This window comes from Anser cygnoides, unplaced genomic scaffold, assembly GCF_040182565.1.
Source record: "Anser cygnoides isolate HZ-2024a breed goose unplaced genomic scaffold, Taihu_goose_T2T_genome scaffold_43_1, whole genome shotgun sequence".
Classification (NCBI taxonomy): domain Eukaryota; kingdom Metazoa; phylum Chordata; class Aves; order Anseriformes; family Anatidae; genus Anser; species Anser cygnoides.
Genome location: NW_027103067.1, coordinates 1,467,537 through 1,482,986, shown reverse-complemented (window position 1 = coordinate 1,482,986; position 15,450 = coordinate 1,467,537). Strand labels below are relative to the sequence as shown.

The window sequence follows — 15,450 nt, the reverse complement described above, 5'->3', positions numbered from 1 at the left end:
AGCCCCAAAAACCTCCCCAACCCCCCCCCAAGCCTTCTGAAACCCCCCAAAGACACCTCTGAGCTCCCCAAACCCCCCCAAAGACCCCTCAGAGCCCCCCAAAGGCCCCCCCCGAGCCCCCCAAAGGCCCCCCCCGAGCCCTCCCCCAGCTGCTTCACCGCCCCACACCCCCCCTCCAAGGGCACTTCAGCTCCCACAGCCTCATCTGGGGGCCTCGTTGGGGTTGAAGCCACCCCCCCCAGGCAGAACAGCGCCCCCCAAAATGGCTCAAACCCCCCCCAAAAAAACGACAAGACGGGAGCGAAGCCGTGCGGCGAGCGCGTCTTTATGTGCTGCACAGCAGCAAACCCACAGCCGAGGCGGGGGCAGCCCCTCCTCGCCCCTCAGCGAGGGGGCACAGTCCCGTTTGGGGTCAGGTTTTGGGGGGGTCACGGCCCAGAGCTCTTCCGCTTCTTGGCACGTTTGCCCCGGCCGGCCTCGGGGTCCGGCGGCTGCGTGGGGACGGTCTCCATCGAATCCCAGAGCGCGTCGCCCTCCTCTTCCTCCTTCACTTCAGCTGGCGCGGCCGGCGCTTCCTGGGCCTGCCAGGGGGTCGGGGGGGGGGGAACAGGAATTGTATGAGCAGGAAAAAAGCAAACCCGCACCCCAAAAGCAGCCCCAAAGGCTCTCACCTCCCAGTCCTGGTGGCTGCTCAGCAGCAGGCAGTTCAGGCGGGATTTCAGATAGACCTGGAGGGACGACACGGCTCGGAAGGGGGCCGGGGGGGGTTGGACAGCGGGGTCCCGGGGAGCCCCCACCTCACCTTGTGGCGCAGCTGCTTGTCGTCCAGGTCATGGACGCGAAGGAAACGGTCGAGGCCGCAGGAGGCCACGAGGGGGAGGGACGGGTGGCACTGCAGCCCCCGCACGCTGCCCGCGAAGCCCTTCAGGCACTTCAGCACCCGCCCTGGGGGACAAAAACAGCTGAGGGGGAGCTGAGAAAATCATCGAGGGTCACAAACTCGTAGTTATTACTGTACCATTTATGTCCAATTTTATTTGACCAACCATTAATTTCCCCTTTTCCTTCTTTTTTTTTATTTCTCTCATGACTACAGGACCTGTAATTTTTGTTTTTACTGATTTCATCCCATTTTTCTCAGCTATCCTCCTTATTTTGGGACAGGAGGACCATCCCCTTATCTGCTTAACATCCTCCCCGCTGCTCTGCCCGCACGATCACTTTCAAATATGCAAGTAAAATTTTCTGCTGCAAAACCCCATTTTGCTCCAAAAACACACATTTTTTTCTTAAAAGGAGCGGCCGGGGGGGGGGGGGGCAGCTCCACTGCCTTCCCCCCCGAAATGCCTGAAGCTCACCTTGGCGCAGATCAATGACAGCCACCTCCCCACGAGCGCTGCCCACCACGACGGAGCTGGGGGGAGTAAAAGGAAGGAAGAATTCGGCTCCTTCACCCCGGGGACACCCCAAGCGCCCCCAGCCCCCCCCCCCAGCCCCAGGCCACACTCACGTGGCTCCAGGTGCGAGGGAGAGCGCGGTAAGCGGGGACTCGCTGAAGGTGGTCTCCAGCACCGGACGCCGCTGTGGGGTGCTGGGGTCGTAGAGCCGCACCTGGGGACGCCAGGCGGTGATGGCACAGCCAGTGCCCCCCCGTGTCCCCCCCCCCTCAAAGCCCCAGGGTCCCACCTGGCGGTGCGCAGTGCACGTAACCACCTTGTCGGATCCTGGCAGGAATTGGAGGTCGCGGTCCCAGACGGGGACGCGGAGGTCGAGCCAGTCGTTCCTGACCTGCGGCGGGGAAACGGGGCGGGGGGGTGAGACAAAACAGGGCGCAGAAGGGACACGGCGGGGTGGGGGGGGGGGGGTCGCGTGGGGGGCCACCCACGTTCTTGGCACGGAAGACGGGCTCCTCCGGGCGATGCAGGTCCCAGACTTTGAGGGCGTTCTCCTTCCCGCCGGTGCCCACGCGGTGAGGCCGGGCCGGATCCTGGCGCATGCGGCACAGCCCCGCGCCCGCCTGCAGCTCCAGCTGGCACGGGGGGGGGGTCACCATGGGGGGGGGGGGGGGGGGGGACACACCCCGAGCACGGCGCTCCCCGCCCTCGCGCCCCGAAACACTCACATTCTCGGCCGCGTCGTCACGCCACACCTTGAGGAGCCCCGACTCGACGCAGGTGATCAGGGTGCTGAGGAAGTGCTGTTATCACAAAGGGGGTTCGAGGGGGGGGGGGGGCTTTGGGACACCCCCCCCCCCCCCCTCACCGTGACCCCCTACCTGCCATGAACCGCCAGGCCACAGAAGGCGCCGTCCCCGCCGGGGCACAGCCGGGTCTCGGTGAACTTCCCCTTCTCAGTGCTGAACAGCTTCACCGAGCGGTCCAGGCACCCCACCAGGACCTGGGAGAGGGAACCGCAGGGCCGTGGGAGTGCCGCCGACCCCACCCGACCCCCCCCGGGACCCCTCCGGGACACCCCCCCGCTCACCTCGGTCTCGGCGGCGTCCCCCCAGCAAAGGGCGCAGACGCCCTCCCCGCGGCTCAGCGCCCCGCCGCCGGTGTAGTTGGTGGCCTGCTTCTTCTGCAGGTTCACGCCTGGGGGGGGAGCGGGGGGGGGCGGTGTTAAAGGGGCCCCCCGGTACCGGGGACCCCTTCCCGGAGCGTCCCCCGGTCCCGGGGACTCCCCCCACGACCCCCCTGTTCCTCTCCCCCATCCCGGAGCCCCTCCGGTCCCGGGGACGCCCCCATGGAGCCCCCCCGGTACTGGGGACGCCCCCCCGGTACTGGGGACTCCCCCCACGACCCCCCTGTTCCTCACCCCCATCCCGGAGCCCCCCCGGTACTGGGGACTCCCCCCAGGGCCCCCCTGCTCCTCTCCCCCATCCCGGAGCCCCTCCGGTCCCGGGGACGCCCCCGTGGAGCCCCCCCCGGTACTGGGGGACTCCCCCCCCCCTCCATCTCCTCACCCCAACCCCGGAGCCCCCCCCGGTTCCCCCCCCCACCACCTTTAAGCGCTCCGGTCTCGGCCCCCACCCACACGTGGCTCCACCGCGCGGGGGCCGCCATCCTGCCGCGGTCCGTCCCCGGCTCCGCTGCCCCGCGGAACCGCCGCCCGCGCTCTTTGGTTCCGGGGACGTTAAGGTTCCGCCCCCAGCACCGGACCCCTGAGCGCTGCGCACCAGCAGGAAGCGCAGCACTGAACGCGCTCCCCCTCCCCCCCCGAGCCGCGCACAAACGTTCCGCCCCTCGGGCGGGCCCACAGCGGGTCCCCGTAGCACCGGTGCCCCCCACCCCCGGTGTCCCCCCCCTCCCATGCCCCTGCCCACCCCAACCCCCCCTCCCCGTGGCCACCACAAGGGGACGAAATCCCCCAGATTCCAAGCAGGGCCGCGGGTGGGGCCAGCAACACCCCCCACCCCCCACCATGAATTTAAACAGACTCAAAATTCAACAGATTCGGGGTTTTTGCTCAAAAGTTATTTGTCTTTATTGATTATTTCAGAAACCATCAGCACCAAGCAAGCTTCAGGGCGCCGTCGTCTTCTTCACAGGCTGAGGGGTGGCCATGTCCTGGAGCTGGGGGGAGGATGCAGTGAGCAGCGTGGAAGCACACCCAGAATTCCCCAAAATCCCCCCAAAACTGCCTCAGGGGGAACCACTCAATCAGGGGGATCAGCCTGGGGCGGTATCGTCTCATCCTCGGCAGCAGGACCCACCCCCAAGCATCCTGTGTCCCCCCTAGAACCCCACTCACCAGGACACAGCCTTGGAGATCCTCGGGTGGGGGGCCTGGAAAAGCAGGGGGGGGGGGTCAGGGTCTCACCAGCCCCGCAGGACCCCCGGGGCTGTGACAGCCCCGCAGTTTTTCAGGTATTTGTAGGATTTTTTTCAGGGGGGGGTTCAAAGTGAGCTAGGTGGGCTCATCATTAAAACCGTGGGGAGCAATCCCAGCCCCACAGCAGCACCCCCCAAACACTCACCTCAACCCCCGAGCTCCCCCCGCACCGCATCTGGGGGCTCCTCAGCCCCCTGCTGTCACCCTGCGGGCACAAAAAGGGACGAGTCGGGGTCACCCCCTGGCCCAGACACCCAGCGCTCCCCCCCCCGGTGCCCGTCCCAGCAGGGATCAGAGTCCGAGTCCTCAACAGCAGCGTTCAGCCGAACGAGATTCCTGAGGAATTCATCACGGCAGCAGGGACGGGCTGCGGGGTCCCTGCACCCCCCCGGCCCCTCACCTGCACAGCAGCACCAGGGCAGGTCCAGCTCAGCTCCAATCCTGGAAGAAACGCCCCCGTTAGCTCAGCACCACACCACGGCCACCCCCAGCACCCCAGCCCCGCATCCCCTCAGACCGTTCCCACAGAACGAGCCGTCCTCCTCTCCGGCCGCCGGCACCAGTGGGTTCAACCTTTGCAGGTTCTGGCGCCAGACGGGCAGTAAGACGCGTGAGGTTTTCCTCATCGGGGACAAAGAGCAGAATTTGATCATAAAAAAAGAGCTGGAAACTCACCATTGGCCCTCAGTCCGGGCCAGGCGGCTGTGGAGGGAAGGAGGGGTCAGCGCTGAAGGCAGCAGCGCAGCCCGGGCTGCCCGCTGCCGTCCGATCAGGGCTTTGGTAACTCGGATCTGCCATGAGACTCGTGTCGTCCAGCTCAGCGTGTCATCCCTTCGGACTGGCACCAGCCAGGCCCGCGCGCAGCAGGGGAGGCACACGCTTACCTGGGCCGGGGCGTCCCCGCTCCCGAGAGCTCAGCCTGCGGGAAGGAAAGCAGCCGTGAGGCAGCCGGCAGGAGGGATGCTGCCACCGCTGGAACTGGAATTCCACTGAATTCCTGACAATTCAAATGCCTGAGGTGAGGCACAGCCTATCGCCTGTACGCACCTGCAGGAGGAGATCCCGCTTCTGGAGGCACGAGAGGTGCTGCTGGAATAGGTAAATTAATTAGCAACAGTTCTGCACAGCCCCACGCAGCCCCTTCCCCACAGGGCCCCTCCTGCCCCACAGTTCTCAGCACTGATCTGGCATCAGGGACACTCAGCCATATGCTTGTCCTGTGGTTCGTCACCGAACAGGGCAGGAGCAGCGATCCCTGGCTGCCCACCAGCACCCAGACCCCAGGGGCACCCACGTGGCCCAACAAAGGGGCAGAGAAAACTCCCCCAGAGCAGGCTGGATCTGCTCCTCTGCCTCGGGCTGAAGCTACACTGCCTCTGCCCTCCCAAGGGAAAAATTCCACACCCCTACCCTTGAAAAATCTCTTAAAAAAAAAAAAACAAAGCAAACATAGCTCACCTGAAACGGGACCACGTGCGCACATGGCTGATGAATTCCACACCTTAAAAAAATAAAAGGGACACTAAGCCGTACTGCATGCACAACAGGAGTAAGACATCAAACGCCCCCATCCAAGGGCACATGAAGAACGTTTCACGTCCACGGTGCAACAAAGACACGCGCCGGGACACACCAGTGCCACTCAGAACCTTGTGAAAAGCTTCTCCACTTCACCATCAGAAAGAGAGAGTTCAGGAATCTCATCTTTGCAGCACTTCGCCCCCACCACAAAGCGGAGCACAGCCGTGCTCTAACACAGCGCCGCTGAGCAGCGAGCACACGTTTAATTCGCGGTCTTTTTAACAGAACAAAGCATTCAGGCTCAGCGTTAAAGGCAGACAAACTCACCTCTTTCAGCAAAGCCATATGGACGGCTGAACCTTTAAAAAAAGAGAAAAAAACGCGGTATTAGGAACAATGAAGACAAACAAAAGGCTTTTAGCAAAGAGCGGGGAATACCACGGCCTCCCCCCAGGGTAAGGAGCCAGGGCAGGGCGCGCCCGCTCTCCTCAGAGGTGCTCTAAGCCTTCACACCGCGGTCAGCTCAGGTCTGTGAACGAGTTCATCACAGAGCGGGCCCCGCGCCGCGGCCCTGCCTCGTGCCCGCCGCCGGTAACGGGGCCTGCCCGCGCGGCGCCACGAAATGGCGGCCCCCGGGCGGAGCTCTCGCTGCCCAGCGAGCCAGAAGCTGCCCACGGGTACGTAAATTAAGGACGCGGTATCAGAAACCGTCCAGCTCCTGAAGAAAATGCCCCGAGCCACCCCGGCGGAAATAAAATCGGAGCGCCCACCTCAACCCCCTCCCGCTCCGCCGCCGCCGCCAACAAAATGGCCGTCGTGACCCCCCTCGCGCGCTTAAATAGGCCGCGGGTCATGCTGGGAGCGCGCGCCAAGAGATCGAGCCTGCGCACTGCGGCCCCCCGGCCCTGGGAAAAGGGCGGGAAAGGGACAGCGCATGCGCACAGCGCTGAGGGGGAGAGGCGGTGGGAGGGGCCGCCTGGGCGGGACTCTGACCAATGAGGTGGGCGTTGCCATGGTGTATGTAAATCAGGCCGGTGGGAGGGGCGGAGAGGCAAGGGGGCGGTGCTCATGCAAATAGCAGGAGGAAGAAATCCAATCAGCGCGCAGAGATGGACAGGAGGCTCATGGGAAGCGGGGCGGGGCAGCGGTGGGGAGGGGGGAGGGGCGGGGATATGCTAATGAAGAGCGTACTCAGCCGAATGGGCTGCCGGGAGAGCTTCGCTGCTAAGATTTCGAAACTTTGTCTGGAAAACGCACTAAAAACTCAAAAAAGTGGAGCGATGCGGTGGGAAAAAAGAGGAGAGAGAGATAAAGGGGATAGTGAAATTCCACCGTGATGTCGATGTGTGGGGGTCGTGATGGCGTTCTGCTGGGAAAAAGTAGAGGGGTTTGCTCCTTTTAACAGGGGCTGGTTAAAGGATAGTAGTGACGTAGTTACGTCATACGGCGTGCGGAGGGGGGGGACCCGGTGGTTCTTTTGTGGTCGGTCTGTTCAGCCATGCGTGGTGAGAGGGCTCCTGCCTCATTTTCCCCTTTTCTGGTTGTTACAATTGCCCCTGCTCGCCGCCCAAACCAGACCCTCCGTCCCTGCCCCGCGGAGCAGCCCCGTGCGGCAGCAGCCGCAGTGCTCCGGCCTGTGACGGCACCGCCGCCCCCGCGGCGCACAACCGCCCTGCTGCACGCACGCACACGCTCCTCCGCTGAAAACCTTCGTCTTTAATAACGAAGCTCGGTGCCCAAAAGAGCCCCGTGACTGAGGGCTGTGGGCTTCGTGCCACACAACGCCCCTACGCCAGCACGGGGCGGAAGGCTGCGTCCTTTTGTACCGCCGGCCTCATGGCCGCCTGCAGGGCTAATGAGGTGTCTGGGCCGACGCCACCCGTGCCTCCTCCCACCCTGCTCGTCGTGCGCCAGGCGCGCTGACCCTTCCTTCAGCTCCATCTCGGATGCCCCCCTAGGATGGCTTCTGTCTCAGCACTCCACTCGGGGTCCTGGCGGCGCAGCAGCGGGATGGGGGCTTCCCTCCGCTGCTGGATGACCAGCCAGGCCGTCAGCAGGCACCAGAGGAACACGTTGACCCAGGCTGATGCCTGTGGGATGAGGCACGGGGGGGGAGATGCGCAACATGCCCCCCCCACACTGACTCCTTGGCTTCCCGCGGCAGGGAGGGCTTCGGTGGCTGCCCACCCCATCGTACCTGCTCACCTGCGCACTGTAGAGGTTGCTGTAGAAGCGGCTTGGGCTGTAGGACACCCATGGCTTGTGCTCAGCCTCCTGACAGCTGCAGGAATCGAGAGCAGGCATGAGAAAGGGGGGGGGGGGGGACGCACAGGGGGAGCTGCAACACCACCCCCAGCCCGATCCTGCAGGGGTTTCCCCGGGCAGAGCTGCCCCTACCTGGCCAGCTGCTTGGTGTGCACGATGGAGGCACAGAGAACGTCCATTCCTGCGCGGAGGATGCAGGCTGAGACGAGGAGGAAGAGGAGGATGACAGTAGCCACGACCAGGGTGAAGGTGCGGCACGCACGGCTCCTGCAGGAGGGGGGAGCAGCGTCAGCGGGGCAGGGACACTGTGGGGTGCCCCAGCCCCACGCCCCGCTCACCGATGAGGCTCATCTGCGCAGCAGCTGTAGAGGAGCACCGCGAAGCAGCACAGGGCTACCACGACGGAGACAGCCGAGACGAAGTAGCAGAGGGAGACGCGGCTGAAGGACCTGGGCACCAGCGCAGTCCCGTTCCAGCTCACGGCGCCGTAGAGTAGGCACTGGCCCCCGAACTCTCCCTGCGGATGGGAGGGCGTTGGGGGGGGGGTGCCTCGCGGTGACCCTGGGGGCTGCGGGGACCCAGCGGCACAGAGCAGCGAGGAGGAGGAGGAGGGGGAGGAAGGAAGGAAGCCCAAACCGCCCGTTCGGTCTCATACTTGTGTGACATATGGAAGGAACAGGAAGGGCTGGGGGTGCTCAGCATCCCCACACGTCCCAGCTTCCCCCCACGCCCCTGCACTGCAACCACAAACAGCTCCCTACGGGACCCGGCTGAGACGGGGCAGGGACAGAGCCCCCCCCACGGCAGCCCCACGGCTCCCCAGGGGGCATTGAGCCCCGTCCCACCCCCCCCCGGTACCTGCGCCACGGTGAGAGCCGAAGCGCAGACGATGCCGCAGAGGAACACGGCCCCATGGAGGGCCAGCCCCAGCAGCCACGGGACAGACACCGCCATCTTCCCAGCCCGCTCAGCCCTGCCTCCTCCGCCCCACCCCTGCTCTGCCGGCACGGGGCCGGGCTTTGGCGGCTCCCCAGTGCCGCGGGGCTCCGGCAGCTCCCAGCCTGTTTGCGGGACTTCGCCCAGGGGTGAAGGCAGAACACCCACCCGCCCGTCCGCAGCGCAGCGATGGGGTAAATGCACACGTGGGGTGGGCGACGGAGCAGCGTCCGGCCACGGGACACCAAAGAGCGACCGATTTCACCGGGACAGGGGGCGGCAGCACCCCATCACCCCACCAAGGCCACAAACCCTCCACGCTGAAGAGCACCCGCTGCTTTATTAACTGCCCGGCTGGCACCACAGCGACCGGCCGCGTCCTGCAGCATCCCCGCAGCGCCCAGGGCACCCACCGCGGGCTCGTCTCAGAGGAGGAGATGGAGGGAGTACTCGGCGCGAGCCCAGCGCCGCGCTGGCCGGGCGGTGCGGCCGATCATGGGCAGCTTCTGGGCGTAGCGGGAGACGTGGCCCGGCCCGTGGTGCTGGGGGAAGCTGGTCTGGAAGAGGCGGCCCCGGCAGCGCCGACCCGCCTGGCGCCCCGCAATGACGAAGCTGAAGCGGGGGGCACCGCGGGGGGCGAAACGGCATTTCTGGAAGACGTCGCGGGCCCCTGGCCGGTGGCCGGGCTGCCGTGCCGCGCCGCGGGCACGGGGCAGGCTGGTGGAGCGGTGCAGCGCCGGCCGGGGGCTCTCCTCCTCAGGCGGGCTGGCGGCGGCGCTGGCCGTCAGCTGCGGCATCTTTCGGGCCGCCCCCTCGCCCCCAAACGCCAGCGGCTCCTTCTCGGGGGTGCCGGGGGGCGGTGGCAGTGGGGCGGGGGGCCGCAGCCCCGTGCCGAAGCGGGCAGCCAGGCTGTCGCCGAAGAAGTCGTAGAGCTCGCGGTACATGTCGTGCAAAGAGAGGGCTGGCGGCGTGAGGGCCGCCGAGGGGCCACCGCCGCCCCCCAGCTGCAGCAGGGGCCGGCCCAGGCCCAAACCCGCCTCGGCCGGGGGGTCCGGCCTGGGGCTGTGCCGCGGGGAGCCCTCCGGCTGCTGGCCGGCCGCCTGCTGGGCCTTCATCTTCAGCAGCCGCTCGACAGCCACCTGGGGAGGGAAGCAGCGCCGCGTGCACGAGGGGGGAACCCCCCTGTCACCGAAGGGCGGTTCCCGAGTGCCCCCGGGCCACTCACCAAGATGGCACCGTAAACTTTGTGCCCGTCCGCCTTCACCTGGGCGTTGGAGACCGAGTAATCATCCAGCACGGCCTGCAGGTTGGCCCAGTAGGTGGAGAGGTGCGGGTAGAGGACACGCTCCACTGCCTGCAGGGACAGGGGCAGTCGGGGGGTGCGTTCGAGGGGCAGGGGCCATGGAGGGGCAGTGCCGCGCCCCCCCCCGGACCCCGCTCACCTTCCAGCCCAGGGCGTGCAGCCCCACCACGGCGCCGTAGTGGGAGCAGAGAGGGCGCACGGGGTCGGCCAGCACTTTCTGGAGGGAGAGGAGAATCTGGTGGTAGAGGCCGCTCACCAGATCGCCGTGGGTCCTGCGGGTGACAGGGCGGACCCGCTCCAGTCCCCAGTCGCCCCTGGGGACGGCGCCAGCCCCCTGGGGGACCCGGCGAGGGCACCCCCCTCACCAGAAAATGCGGCTGAGCAGCATGGCGGCGTAGTCGCGCAGCGTCCAGTGGTCGTTGAGGGGGTTGATGGAGGCGGCCAGGGGCTCCAGGGTGCAGTACATGACGCTGCTGATGAGGCTGCGGACGTAGGAGCCCAGGCAGAGGTAGGGGTTCTGGATCAGGCTGCGGGCGATGTGCAGCAGCCGGTTCAGCTGCTCCAGGTCGTGGCTCACCGACTTCACCTGGGGGATGGGGGGGGCGGGGGGGGCTCAGCGTGCAGCTGCACCCCCCCCTAAATAAGAATCCTGTCCCGACGCGCTCACCCCGCTGACCACGTAGACAAAGTAGGGCAGAAGGGCAGCGATCTTGGAGTTGCTCTGGAGGTCCTGCAGGGCCACCTGCAAGGAAGCCGAGGGGTCAGCCCTGCTCCCGGCGGGTGGGGGGCACCCTCTGGAGACCCCCTATCCCCCCCCCCCCCCCCCTCAAAGCTCACCTTCATTAGCTGGGGGTCATCCCCCAGCACAGCCCGTGTGACGTGCTGGTAGTACTTGAGCAAGTCGTCGGTCAGCGTGGAGACGGCGCTGGGCACTGCCGGGGAACGGCGTCACGGGGGGGGGGGGGCCCATCCGCCCCCCGGTGCCGTGGGGGGCCACGAGCCCCCCCGCCTCCCCCCTGCTCCTTACCGGCTCCCTGCGGCTCCAGGTTGCCTTTGCCATCCAGGTAGGACACGTGCACTGCAAAGGAGCGTGGCGGCGGCCCCGAGCGCTCAGCCCACGCCAGGCAGCGGAGCCAGGGGGAGCACCGGGAGGGGCACCGGGGGGGGGGGCCCTCACCTCGCACAGCCGTCTCGGCGCAGCCCTTGGGGATGTTGGTGGCCAGGGCCAGCTCCACCAGGTTGACCTCCCGGTCCTCCTGGAAGTACAGCTCGCCCTCCTTGATGGCCCGGAAAGGCAGCGCGTCCTGGGAGCCGTAGCCACACACGGCCTGCGGGGACAGGCGGTGGTGGGGCAACGAGATCCCCCCTCCGGTAACGGGCCCGGTAACGGGACCCCCCCCCCCCGGGAGGCCGAGCGGGACCCGCAGCACCCACACCTCCACGTTGCTCCAGCGCAGCGCCCGGTTGAAATCCTCCACGGTGAGCTTGCGCCGCCTCGTGTGCTTCATGAACTGCGAGCTGTTCTGCAGGGGGGGGGCGATCTGTCAGCGCGCCCGGTACCGGCTCCGGTAACGGTGCCAGCACCGACACCGGTTCCAGCGGCAGGGGAAGGGCCCGGCCGTACCTGCGTGGCCTCCCGCAGCCGGTAGCAGACGTCCTCGGCCAGCAGCGCCGCCACCTCGTCGCTGAGCTCCACGCCGGCGCTCTCCGCCATCAGCCGCACCGACTCCCGGGGCAGCTCCACGAAGCGCCGCTCCTCCCGCTCCGCCATGGCGCCGGCGCGCCCGCCCCGCCTGGCCCCGCCCACCGCGGGGCGGGGCTATGCAAATGAGAGCCGCGGGCGGGCCCCCAAGGGGGCGGGGGCGTCCGGAGGCGGGCGAGCCAATGGGGCGGGATATGCAAATAGACGGCGGCGGCCGGGGGAAAGGGGGCGGGGTTATGTTAATTAAGGACGCGCGCCCTTCTCGAAAGGGGCTGCCGGGAGCCCCGCCGCCAGGGAAACGGGGCTCGGCGGGGCGGGAACGGAGGGAGACCGGGAAACGGAGGCGTTGGGACACGGTGCAAGCGGCGGAGAACACGGGGAAGGCATGGGCTGGACAGGCCGGGCGGCCTCGTCGTGAGTGCAGCAGTGGGGGTACGCGATGAGCCCGTGCCGGGGAAATATAAGCCCTCCCGGTGTCCCTGCTGTTACTGGGGGCTCGCTTCGGTGCTGGTGACGTCATTAAAATATTACCGGAGCTGCCCAGATCCCCCTCACACGCTCTCGCTTCACCACCAGCGCTGCTCCAAAGCGGGCCTTTATTGTACAAAGCGTAAAAAAAACAACCTAAGAAATCCGCGCCCCTCAACTCTGGGGGGCTGCGCCCGGCCCCCAGCCCAGGTGCCGCCGCAGGGCAGAGGGCAGGAAGGCCTGCAGGAAATGGAAGAAGTCCCTGAAGAGCGGCCCCGGGGCCGGGCTCGGGGCCAGGCGAAGCAGCACCCGCGGCTCCCGCTGCGTCCCTCCCGCCAGCCGGGCGCTGGCCTCGAAGCGGAGCAGCGGCTCGGGCGGCCGCGCGGCTCCCTCGTGCTGCACGATGGCCTCCGACACCTTCTGCTCCAGCTCCAGCGGGTCCCCGTCGGGCTCCTCGGGGCTGGCCCCGTGCAGCAGCTGCCGGCGCAGCCGGCGGCGGCCCGTCCACACGCGGTGCCAGACTGTGCAGCTCCAGCTCACCGCCACCTCCTCCTCCTCCTCAGGGCCGTTCACCCGCGGCCTCTTGGCGCCGGGCAGCGCAGCGCTGTCCGTCCCCTCAGGCTGGGGCCGCTTGGAGCCCACCGGTGGCTGCAGGGGTTCCTCCTCCAGTCCCGCGGCATCGCCGGGTGGCTCCTCACCCAGCGCGGGGTCCTCGGGGAGGCTTTGCTCGGCTCCAGAGCCTCCCACCTGCTTCTGCGGCTTCCCCGGGGCGCAGCCGCACTGGAGAACGTCGCGCAGCACGAAGGCGATGGCGGCGCAGATCTCCTTGAACCCGCAGCCGCCGGGCTCCTCGCAGAGCTGCTCGGGGGGACGGGTGGCAGCCAGAGGGATGGAGATGAGGAAAGAACCGGCGCCTGCCCCCGGCTCCACGGCGCCCGGCTGGAAGAGCCGCGCCAGGCCCCAGCCCCGGCCCTTGGTGGACTTGCGGCAGTACTGCAGGCTGCGGCAGTACTTGGCGGCGGCGCGGCAGCAGCGCCCCAAGCGCGACGCCGTCTTCTCGTTGACGTTGGCCGCCACGTTGTGGCTCAGCTCGAAAGGGTCCTGCAGGTTGAGGGACCCCAGCTTGAAGGGCTCACCAGCCTCCGGCAGGGGCAGCGCCCGGCCCTCCCGCAGCGACACCACTTGCCCTGAGAAGTCGAAGTCCCCGAAGACGCGGAAGAATTCGGCCAGCAGCGAGCCTGGGGGAGGGAGGCAAGCAGTGAGGGCAGCGCCTGGGTCCTCAGCCCCACCGCCTTCCCCCGGCCCCGTTCCCGAAAGCTCACTGGGGCTCTCGCTGTTGGCGCTGGGTTCCAGCAACGCCGCATCCCGGGGGAAGCTGCAGTCCCAGCCGGCCACCACGACGCGGTCCTCGTCCCCTAAATCAAAGCAGTCCTAAAAAAACAGCCCTGCCGGACGGACAGACGGACAGATGGAGAGCCTTACCTGCCAGCTCACGCAGCCGAGCGACCGTGGGCAGCACCAGGGGGCTGCGCGTCTGCAGGAAGAACAGCACCAGCAGCGTCAGCGCGTAGTTGGTGAGGAGGGGGCCGCCCCCGGCAGGGTTTCCTGAGGGGGGGGACAGCGTCAGAGCGGCCCCACGCGCGCCCCCCGCCTGCCAAAGTCCCTGCTGAGCCCCCGGCCACGCTCACCCGCCAGGCCCTGCTGCTTGGCCCACAGCCGCACCGCGTAGACCAGCGGCCGCACGCGCTTGTCCGCCTCGCCACAGAGCCGCAGGAACTGCGTGTTGTGCAGCGCCAGCCTGTGGGGACGGGGGTGTCACAAAATGGGGGCCAGGCGCGTCCCCGGGAGGGGAACGACGGAGCCTCCGCCACCCCCGCGCGCCCCCAAAACCTGTTGTCGATGGAGATGTCACCCGCCAAACCCGACTGCTTGTGGCTGAACTTAACGACGGGGCGGCGGGCGGTGGGGACGGCCCGGACGCGGCGCACGCCTGGCACGCAGCGGCGCAGCACGGCCGCCACCAGCTCCAGCACCTCCGGCGGCGAGGCCGACGCCAGGTCGATGTCGCTCAGGATGGATTCCTCTGCCCCGGGATCGCCGGAGGATCCGGCCCCGGGGGCTCCCCGCGCTGACGTCTGGAGGGATTTGGTGGGCTCCAAGTCGAGGAGCAGGTCCAGGTCGCAGCCGTGGGCGTCGAAGCCGTTGACGGAGGAGCCGAAGGGCAGCACGGCGCAGCCTGGGCAGGAGGAGACGGTGCCTGTGGTCGCACGACGGCCGCACCACGCGCTCGCACGCCGGGCAGGAAACGGGGACTCACCGGGGAAGAATTCGGAGAAAACCTCCTGGAAGAGCGTGACCAGGAGGTGCCGCAGGCGACGCTCGCCCTCGCTCAGCTCCAGCAGCCCCACCAGCTGCTCCATCTGGGCATCCACCTGCGGGGAAAAGCCTCGTCACCAGCCCGCAGAGACCCCGCACGCCCCAAAAAACCCCGCTGGCCCTCGGACATCCCTCCCCGTTCCCCAAGGGACCCCCCTCGCTCCTTGAGGGACCCCAAATCCCCTGCGGGGACCTCCCACGAAGGATCCCGAGCGCCCCCGGCCCCGCTCACATCTGCGGCCTGGCACAATGCCTGCTCCAGCTGCCCAGCACCGAGGGGCTCCCGGCGGGCGCCGCGTCCCGGCGAAGGGCGGGCGAAATCTTTTTGCTCCCGGGGCCGGACGCGGAGGCTCCGACCGGCCAAGGCGTGCTGGGGCTGCGCCAACGCCCGCTCCCGGCTCGCCGCCTCCCGCAGCTCCACGATGGCGTAGGCGCCCTGCACGGGGGGGGGGGGGGGGAGAAGCGTCAGCCCCCCCCGGGGCTCCCTCCCGGTTCCCGGTGTCCCCTCCGGTTCCCGGTACCTTCTCCTTGTCCATCACCACGGCTGCCACCTCCCCAAAGGCCCCGAAGTAGGTGGCGAGCTCCTCGGCCGCCGTGCCCCGGGCGAAGCCGCTGACGAAGAGGCTCCGCTGCTCCTGCGCCCGCCGCTCGGCCCGGAGGCTCCGCAGCCGCTGGTGCTTCTTCCCCCGGAGGTGCTCGGCCAGGCTCGGCCCTGGCGTGGTGCCGTTAACCCGGTGCGGCCCCGTACGTCCGCTGCCCCTCCCCCCCCCCCGCCCCGGTGCCCCCTCACTCACGGTTGGCCGCCGCCACCTGGCACAAGCGGCAGCGGAACCCGCCCCGCGGCAGCGGCTCCACGTCCGGGTCCGCCTCCGGGGGCAGCTCCGGGGCCGGGCTGGGCCCCGCCGCCGTTACCGGCTCCGGGCCCGGGCCGCTGTCCCCGTCCATGGCGGAGAGACAGCCCGCGGCTTCCCCCAAAGGCACTTCCGGTCGGTTTCCAGGGCACTTCCGGTCCGCACCGCCGGAATCCCCCCTGCAGCGGTCCGTCCGC

General features: G+C 68.0%; 4 protein-coding genes and 4 non-coding genes across 20 annotated transcripts; all 8 read right to left on the bottom strand.

Annotated features, from left to right (window-relative positions):
• Positions 1-309: 309 nt before the first annotated feature.
• Positions 310-3,157, bottom strand: LOC136789246 (WD repeat-containing protein 74-like). The gene is made up of 11 exons (XM_066989242.1): positions 3,002-3,157; positions 2,485-2,591; positions 2,276-2,397; positions 2,123-2,186; positions 1,886-2,029; positions 1,687-1,788; positions 1,511-1,611; positions 1,359-1,414; positions 803-945; positions 672-728; positions 310-581 (listed from the first exon to the last, which is right to left on the bottom strand). Exons 1-11 carry the CDS (start codon positions 3,060-3,062, stop codon positions 429-431), a joined length of 1,110 nt encoding a protein of 369 aa, XP_066845343.1. The 5' UTR covers positions 3,063-3,157; the 3' UTR covers positions 310-428.
• Positions 3,158-3,451: 294 nt separating this feature from the next.
• LOC136789201 (transmembrane protein 179B-like) lies at positions 3,452-8,732 on the bottom strand. Of its 13 annotated transcripts, none has more exons than XR_010828056.1 (13): positions 8,476-8,624; positions 7,956-8,134; positions 7,750-7,884; positions 7,550-7,633; positions 5,680-5,711; positions 5,290-5,332; positions 4,879-4,920; positions 4,716-4,750; positions 4,507-4,622; positions 4,232-4,272; positions 3,977-4,036; positions 3,751-3,785; positions 3,452-3,572 (listed from the first exon to the last, which is right to left on the bottom strand). XR_010828056.1 is itself a non-coding variant. In XM_066989170.1 (13 exons), exons 1-13 carry the CDS (start codon positions 8,569-8,571, stop codon positions 3,542-3,544), a joined length of 840 nt encoding a protein of 279 aa, XP_066845271.1. In that variant the 5' UTR covers positions 8,572-8,624; the 3' UTR covers positions 3,452-3,541. The 13 variants fall into 13 exon arrangements, 7 of the variants coding, with proteins under 7 accessions (XP_066845271.1, XP_066845272.1, XP_066845274.1 ...); XR_010828058.1 differs by having other exon boundaries at positions 4,879-4,917; XM_066989170.1 differs by having other exon boundaries at positions 4,507-4,533.
• LOC136789307 (small nucleolar RNA SNORD31) lies at positions 3,636-3,703 on the bottom strand. The gene has a single exon (XR_010828148.1). It is a non-coding gene; the product is annotated as a small nucleolar RNA SNORD31 (small nucleolar RNA).
• LOC136789306 (small nucleolar RNA SNORD30) lies at positions 4,118-4,187 on the bottom strand. Its single transcript, XR_010828147.1, has one exon. It is a non-coding gene; the product is annotated as a small nucleolar RNA SNORD30 (small nucleolar RNA).
• LOC136789308 (small nucleolar RNA SNORD22) lies at positions 4,338-4,462 on the bottom strand. Its single transcript, XR_010828149.1, has one exon. It is a non-coding gene; the product is annotated as a small nucleolar RNA SNORD22 (small nucleolar RNA).
• Positions 5,469-5,543, bottom strand: LOC136789305 (small nucleolar RNA SNORD26). Its single transcript, XR_010828145.1, has one exon. It is a non-coding gene; the product is annotated as a small nucleolar RNA SNORD26 (small nucleolar RNA).
• Positions 8,733-8,874: 142 nt separating the features above from the next.
• Positions 8,875-11,682, bottom strand: LOC125181582 (TAF6-like RNA polymerase II p300/CBP-associated factor-associated factor 65 kDa subunit 6L). Its single transcript, XM_048056433.2, has 10 exons — positions 11,481-11,682; positions 11,293-11,379; positions 11,034-11,184; positions 10,884-10,934; positions 10,694-10,788; positions 10,524-10,598; positions 10,222-10,442; positions 9,996-10,128; positions 9,779-9,907; positions 8,875-9,692 (listed from the first exon to the last, which is right to left on the bottom strand). Exons 1-10 carry the CDS (start codon positions 11,625-11,627, stop codon positions 8,979-8,981), a joined length of 1,803 nt encoding a protein of 600 aa, XP_047912390.1. The 5' UTR covers positions 11,628-11,682; the 3' UTR covers positions 8,875-8,978.
• A 453-nt stretch (positions 11,683-12,135) lies between these two features.
• Positions 12,136-15,447, bottom strand: LOC136789199 (speckle targeted PIP5K1A-regulated poly(A) polymerase-like). Its single transcript, XM_066989167.1, has 9 exons — positions 15,197-15,447; positions 14,924-15,114; positions 14,635-14,838; positions 14,344-14,458; positions 13,917-14,262; positions 13,715-13,824; positions 13,509-13,631; positions 13,349-13,441; positions 12,136-13,264 (listed from the first exon to the last, which is right to left on the bottom strand). The coding sequence occupies exons 1-9, from the start codon at positions 15,345-15,347 to the stop codon at positions 12,201-12,203; spliced, it is 2,397 nt and encodes a 798-aa protein (XP_066845268.1). The 5' UTR covers positions 15,348-15,447; the 3' UTR covers positions 12,136-12,200.
• Between the last annotated feature and the right edge of the window lie 3 nt (positions 15,448-15,450).

Bases quoted from the DNA above. Each gene is read 5' to 3' on its own strand.
- LOC125181582 (XM_048056433.2), bottom strand. From the start codon at position 11,627: ATGGCGGAGCGGGAGGAGCGGCGCTTCGTGGAGCTGCCCCGGGAGTCG. The intron at 10,789-10,883 runs GTAAGGAGCAGG...GTTCCCCGGCAG, and splicing joins CCTGGAGCCGCAGGGAGCCG to TGCCCAGCGCCGTCTCCACG. The intron at 10,599-10,693 runs GTGAGCTTTGAG...GCTTCCTTGCAG, and splicing joins ATGACCCCCAGCTAATGAAG to GTGGCCCTGCAGGACCTCCA.
- LOC136789199 (XM_066989167.1), bottom strand. From the start codon at position 15,347: ATGGACGGGGACAGCGGCCCGGGCCCGGAGCCGGTAACGGCGGCGGGG. The intron at 14,839-14,923 runs GTACCGGGAACC...CCCCCCGTGCAG, and splicing joins TGGTGATGGACAAGGAGAAG to GGCGCCTACGCCATCGTGGA. The intron at 14,459-14,634 runs GTGAGCGGGGCC...TTTTCCCCGCAG, and splicing joins CATTGTGCCAGGCCGCAGAT to GTGGATGCCCAGATGGAGCA.
- LOC136789246 (XM_066989242.1), bottom strand. From the start codon at position 3,062: ATGGCGGCCCCCGCGCGGTGGAGCCACGTGTGGGTGGGGGCCGAGACC. The intron at 2,398-2,484 runs GTGAGCGGGGGG...TCCCTCTCCCAG, and splicing joins GGGACGCCGCCGAGACCGAG to GTCCTGGTGGGGTGCCTGGA. The intron at 2,187-2,275 runs GTAGGGGGTCAC...GCACTTCCTCAG, and splicing joins GGCCTGGCGGTTCATGGCAG to CACCCTGATCACCTGCGTCG.
- LOC136789201 (XM_066989170.1), bottom strand. From the start codon at position 8,571: ATGGCGGTGTCTGTCCCGTGGCTGCTGGGGCTGGCCCTCCATGGGGCC. The intron at 8,135-8,475 runs GTACCGGGGGGG...TCCCATCCGCAG, and splicing joins CGGCTCTCACCGTGGCGCAG to GGAGAGTTCGGGGGCCAGTG. The intron at 5,712-7,549 runs GTACGATGGGGT...CTTTTTTTAAAG, and splicing joins TACAGTGCGCAGGTGAGCAG to GTTCAGCCGTCCATATGGCT.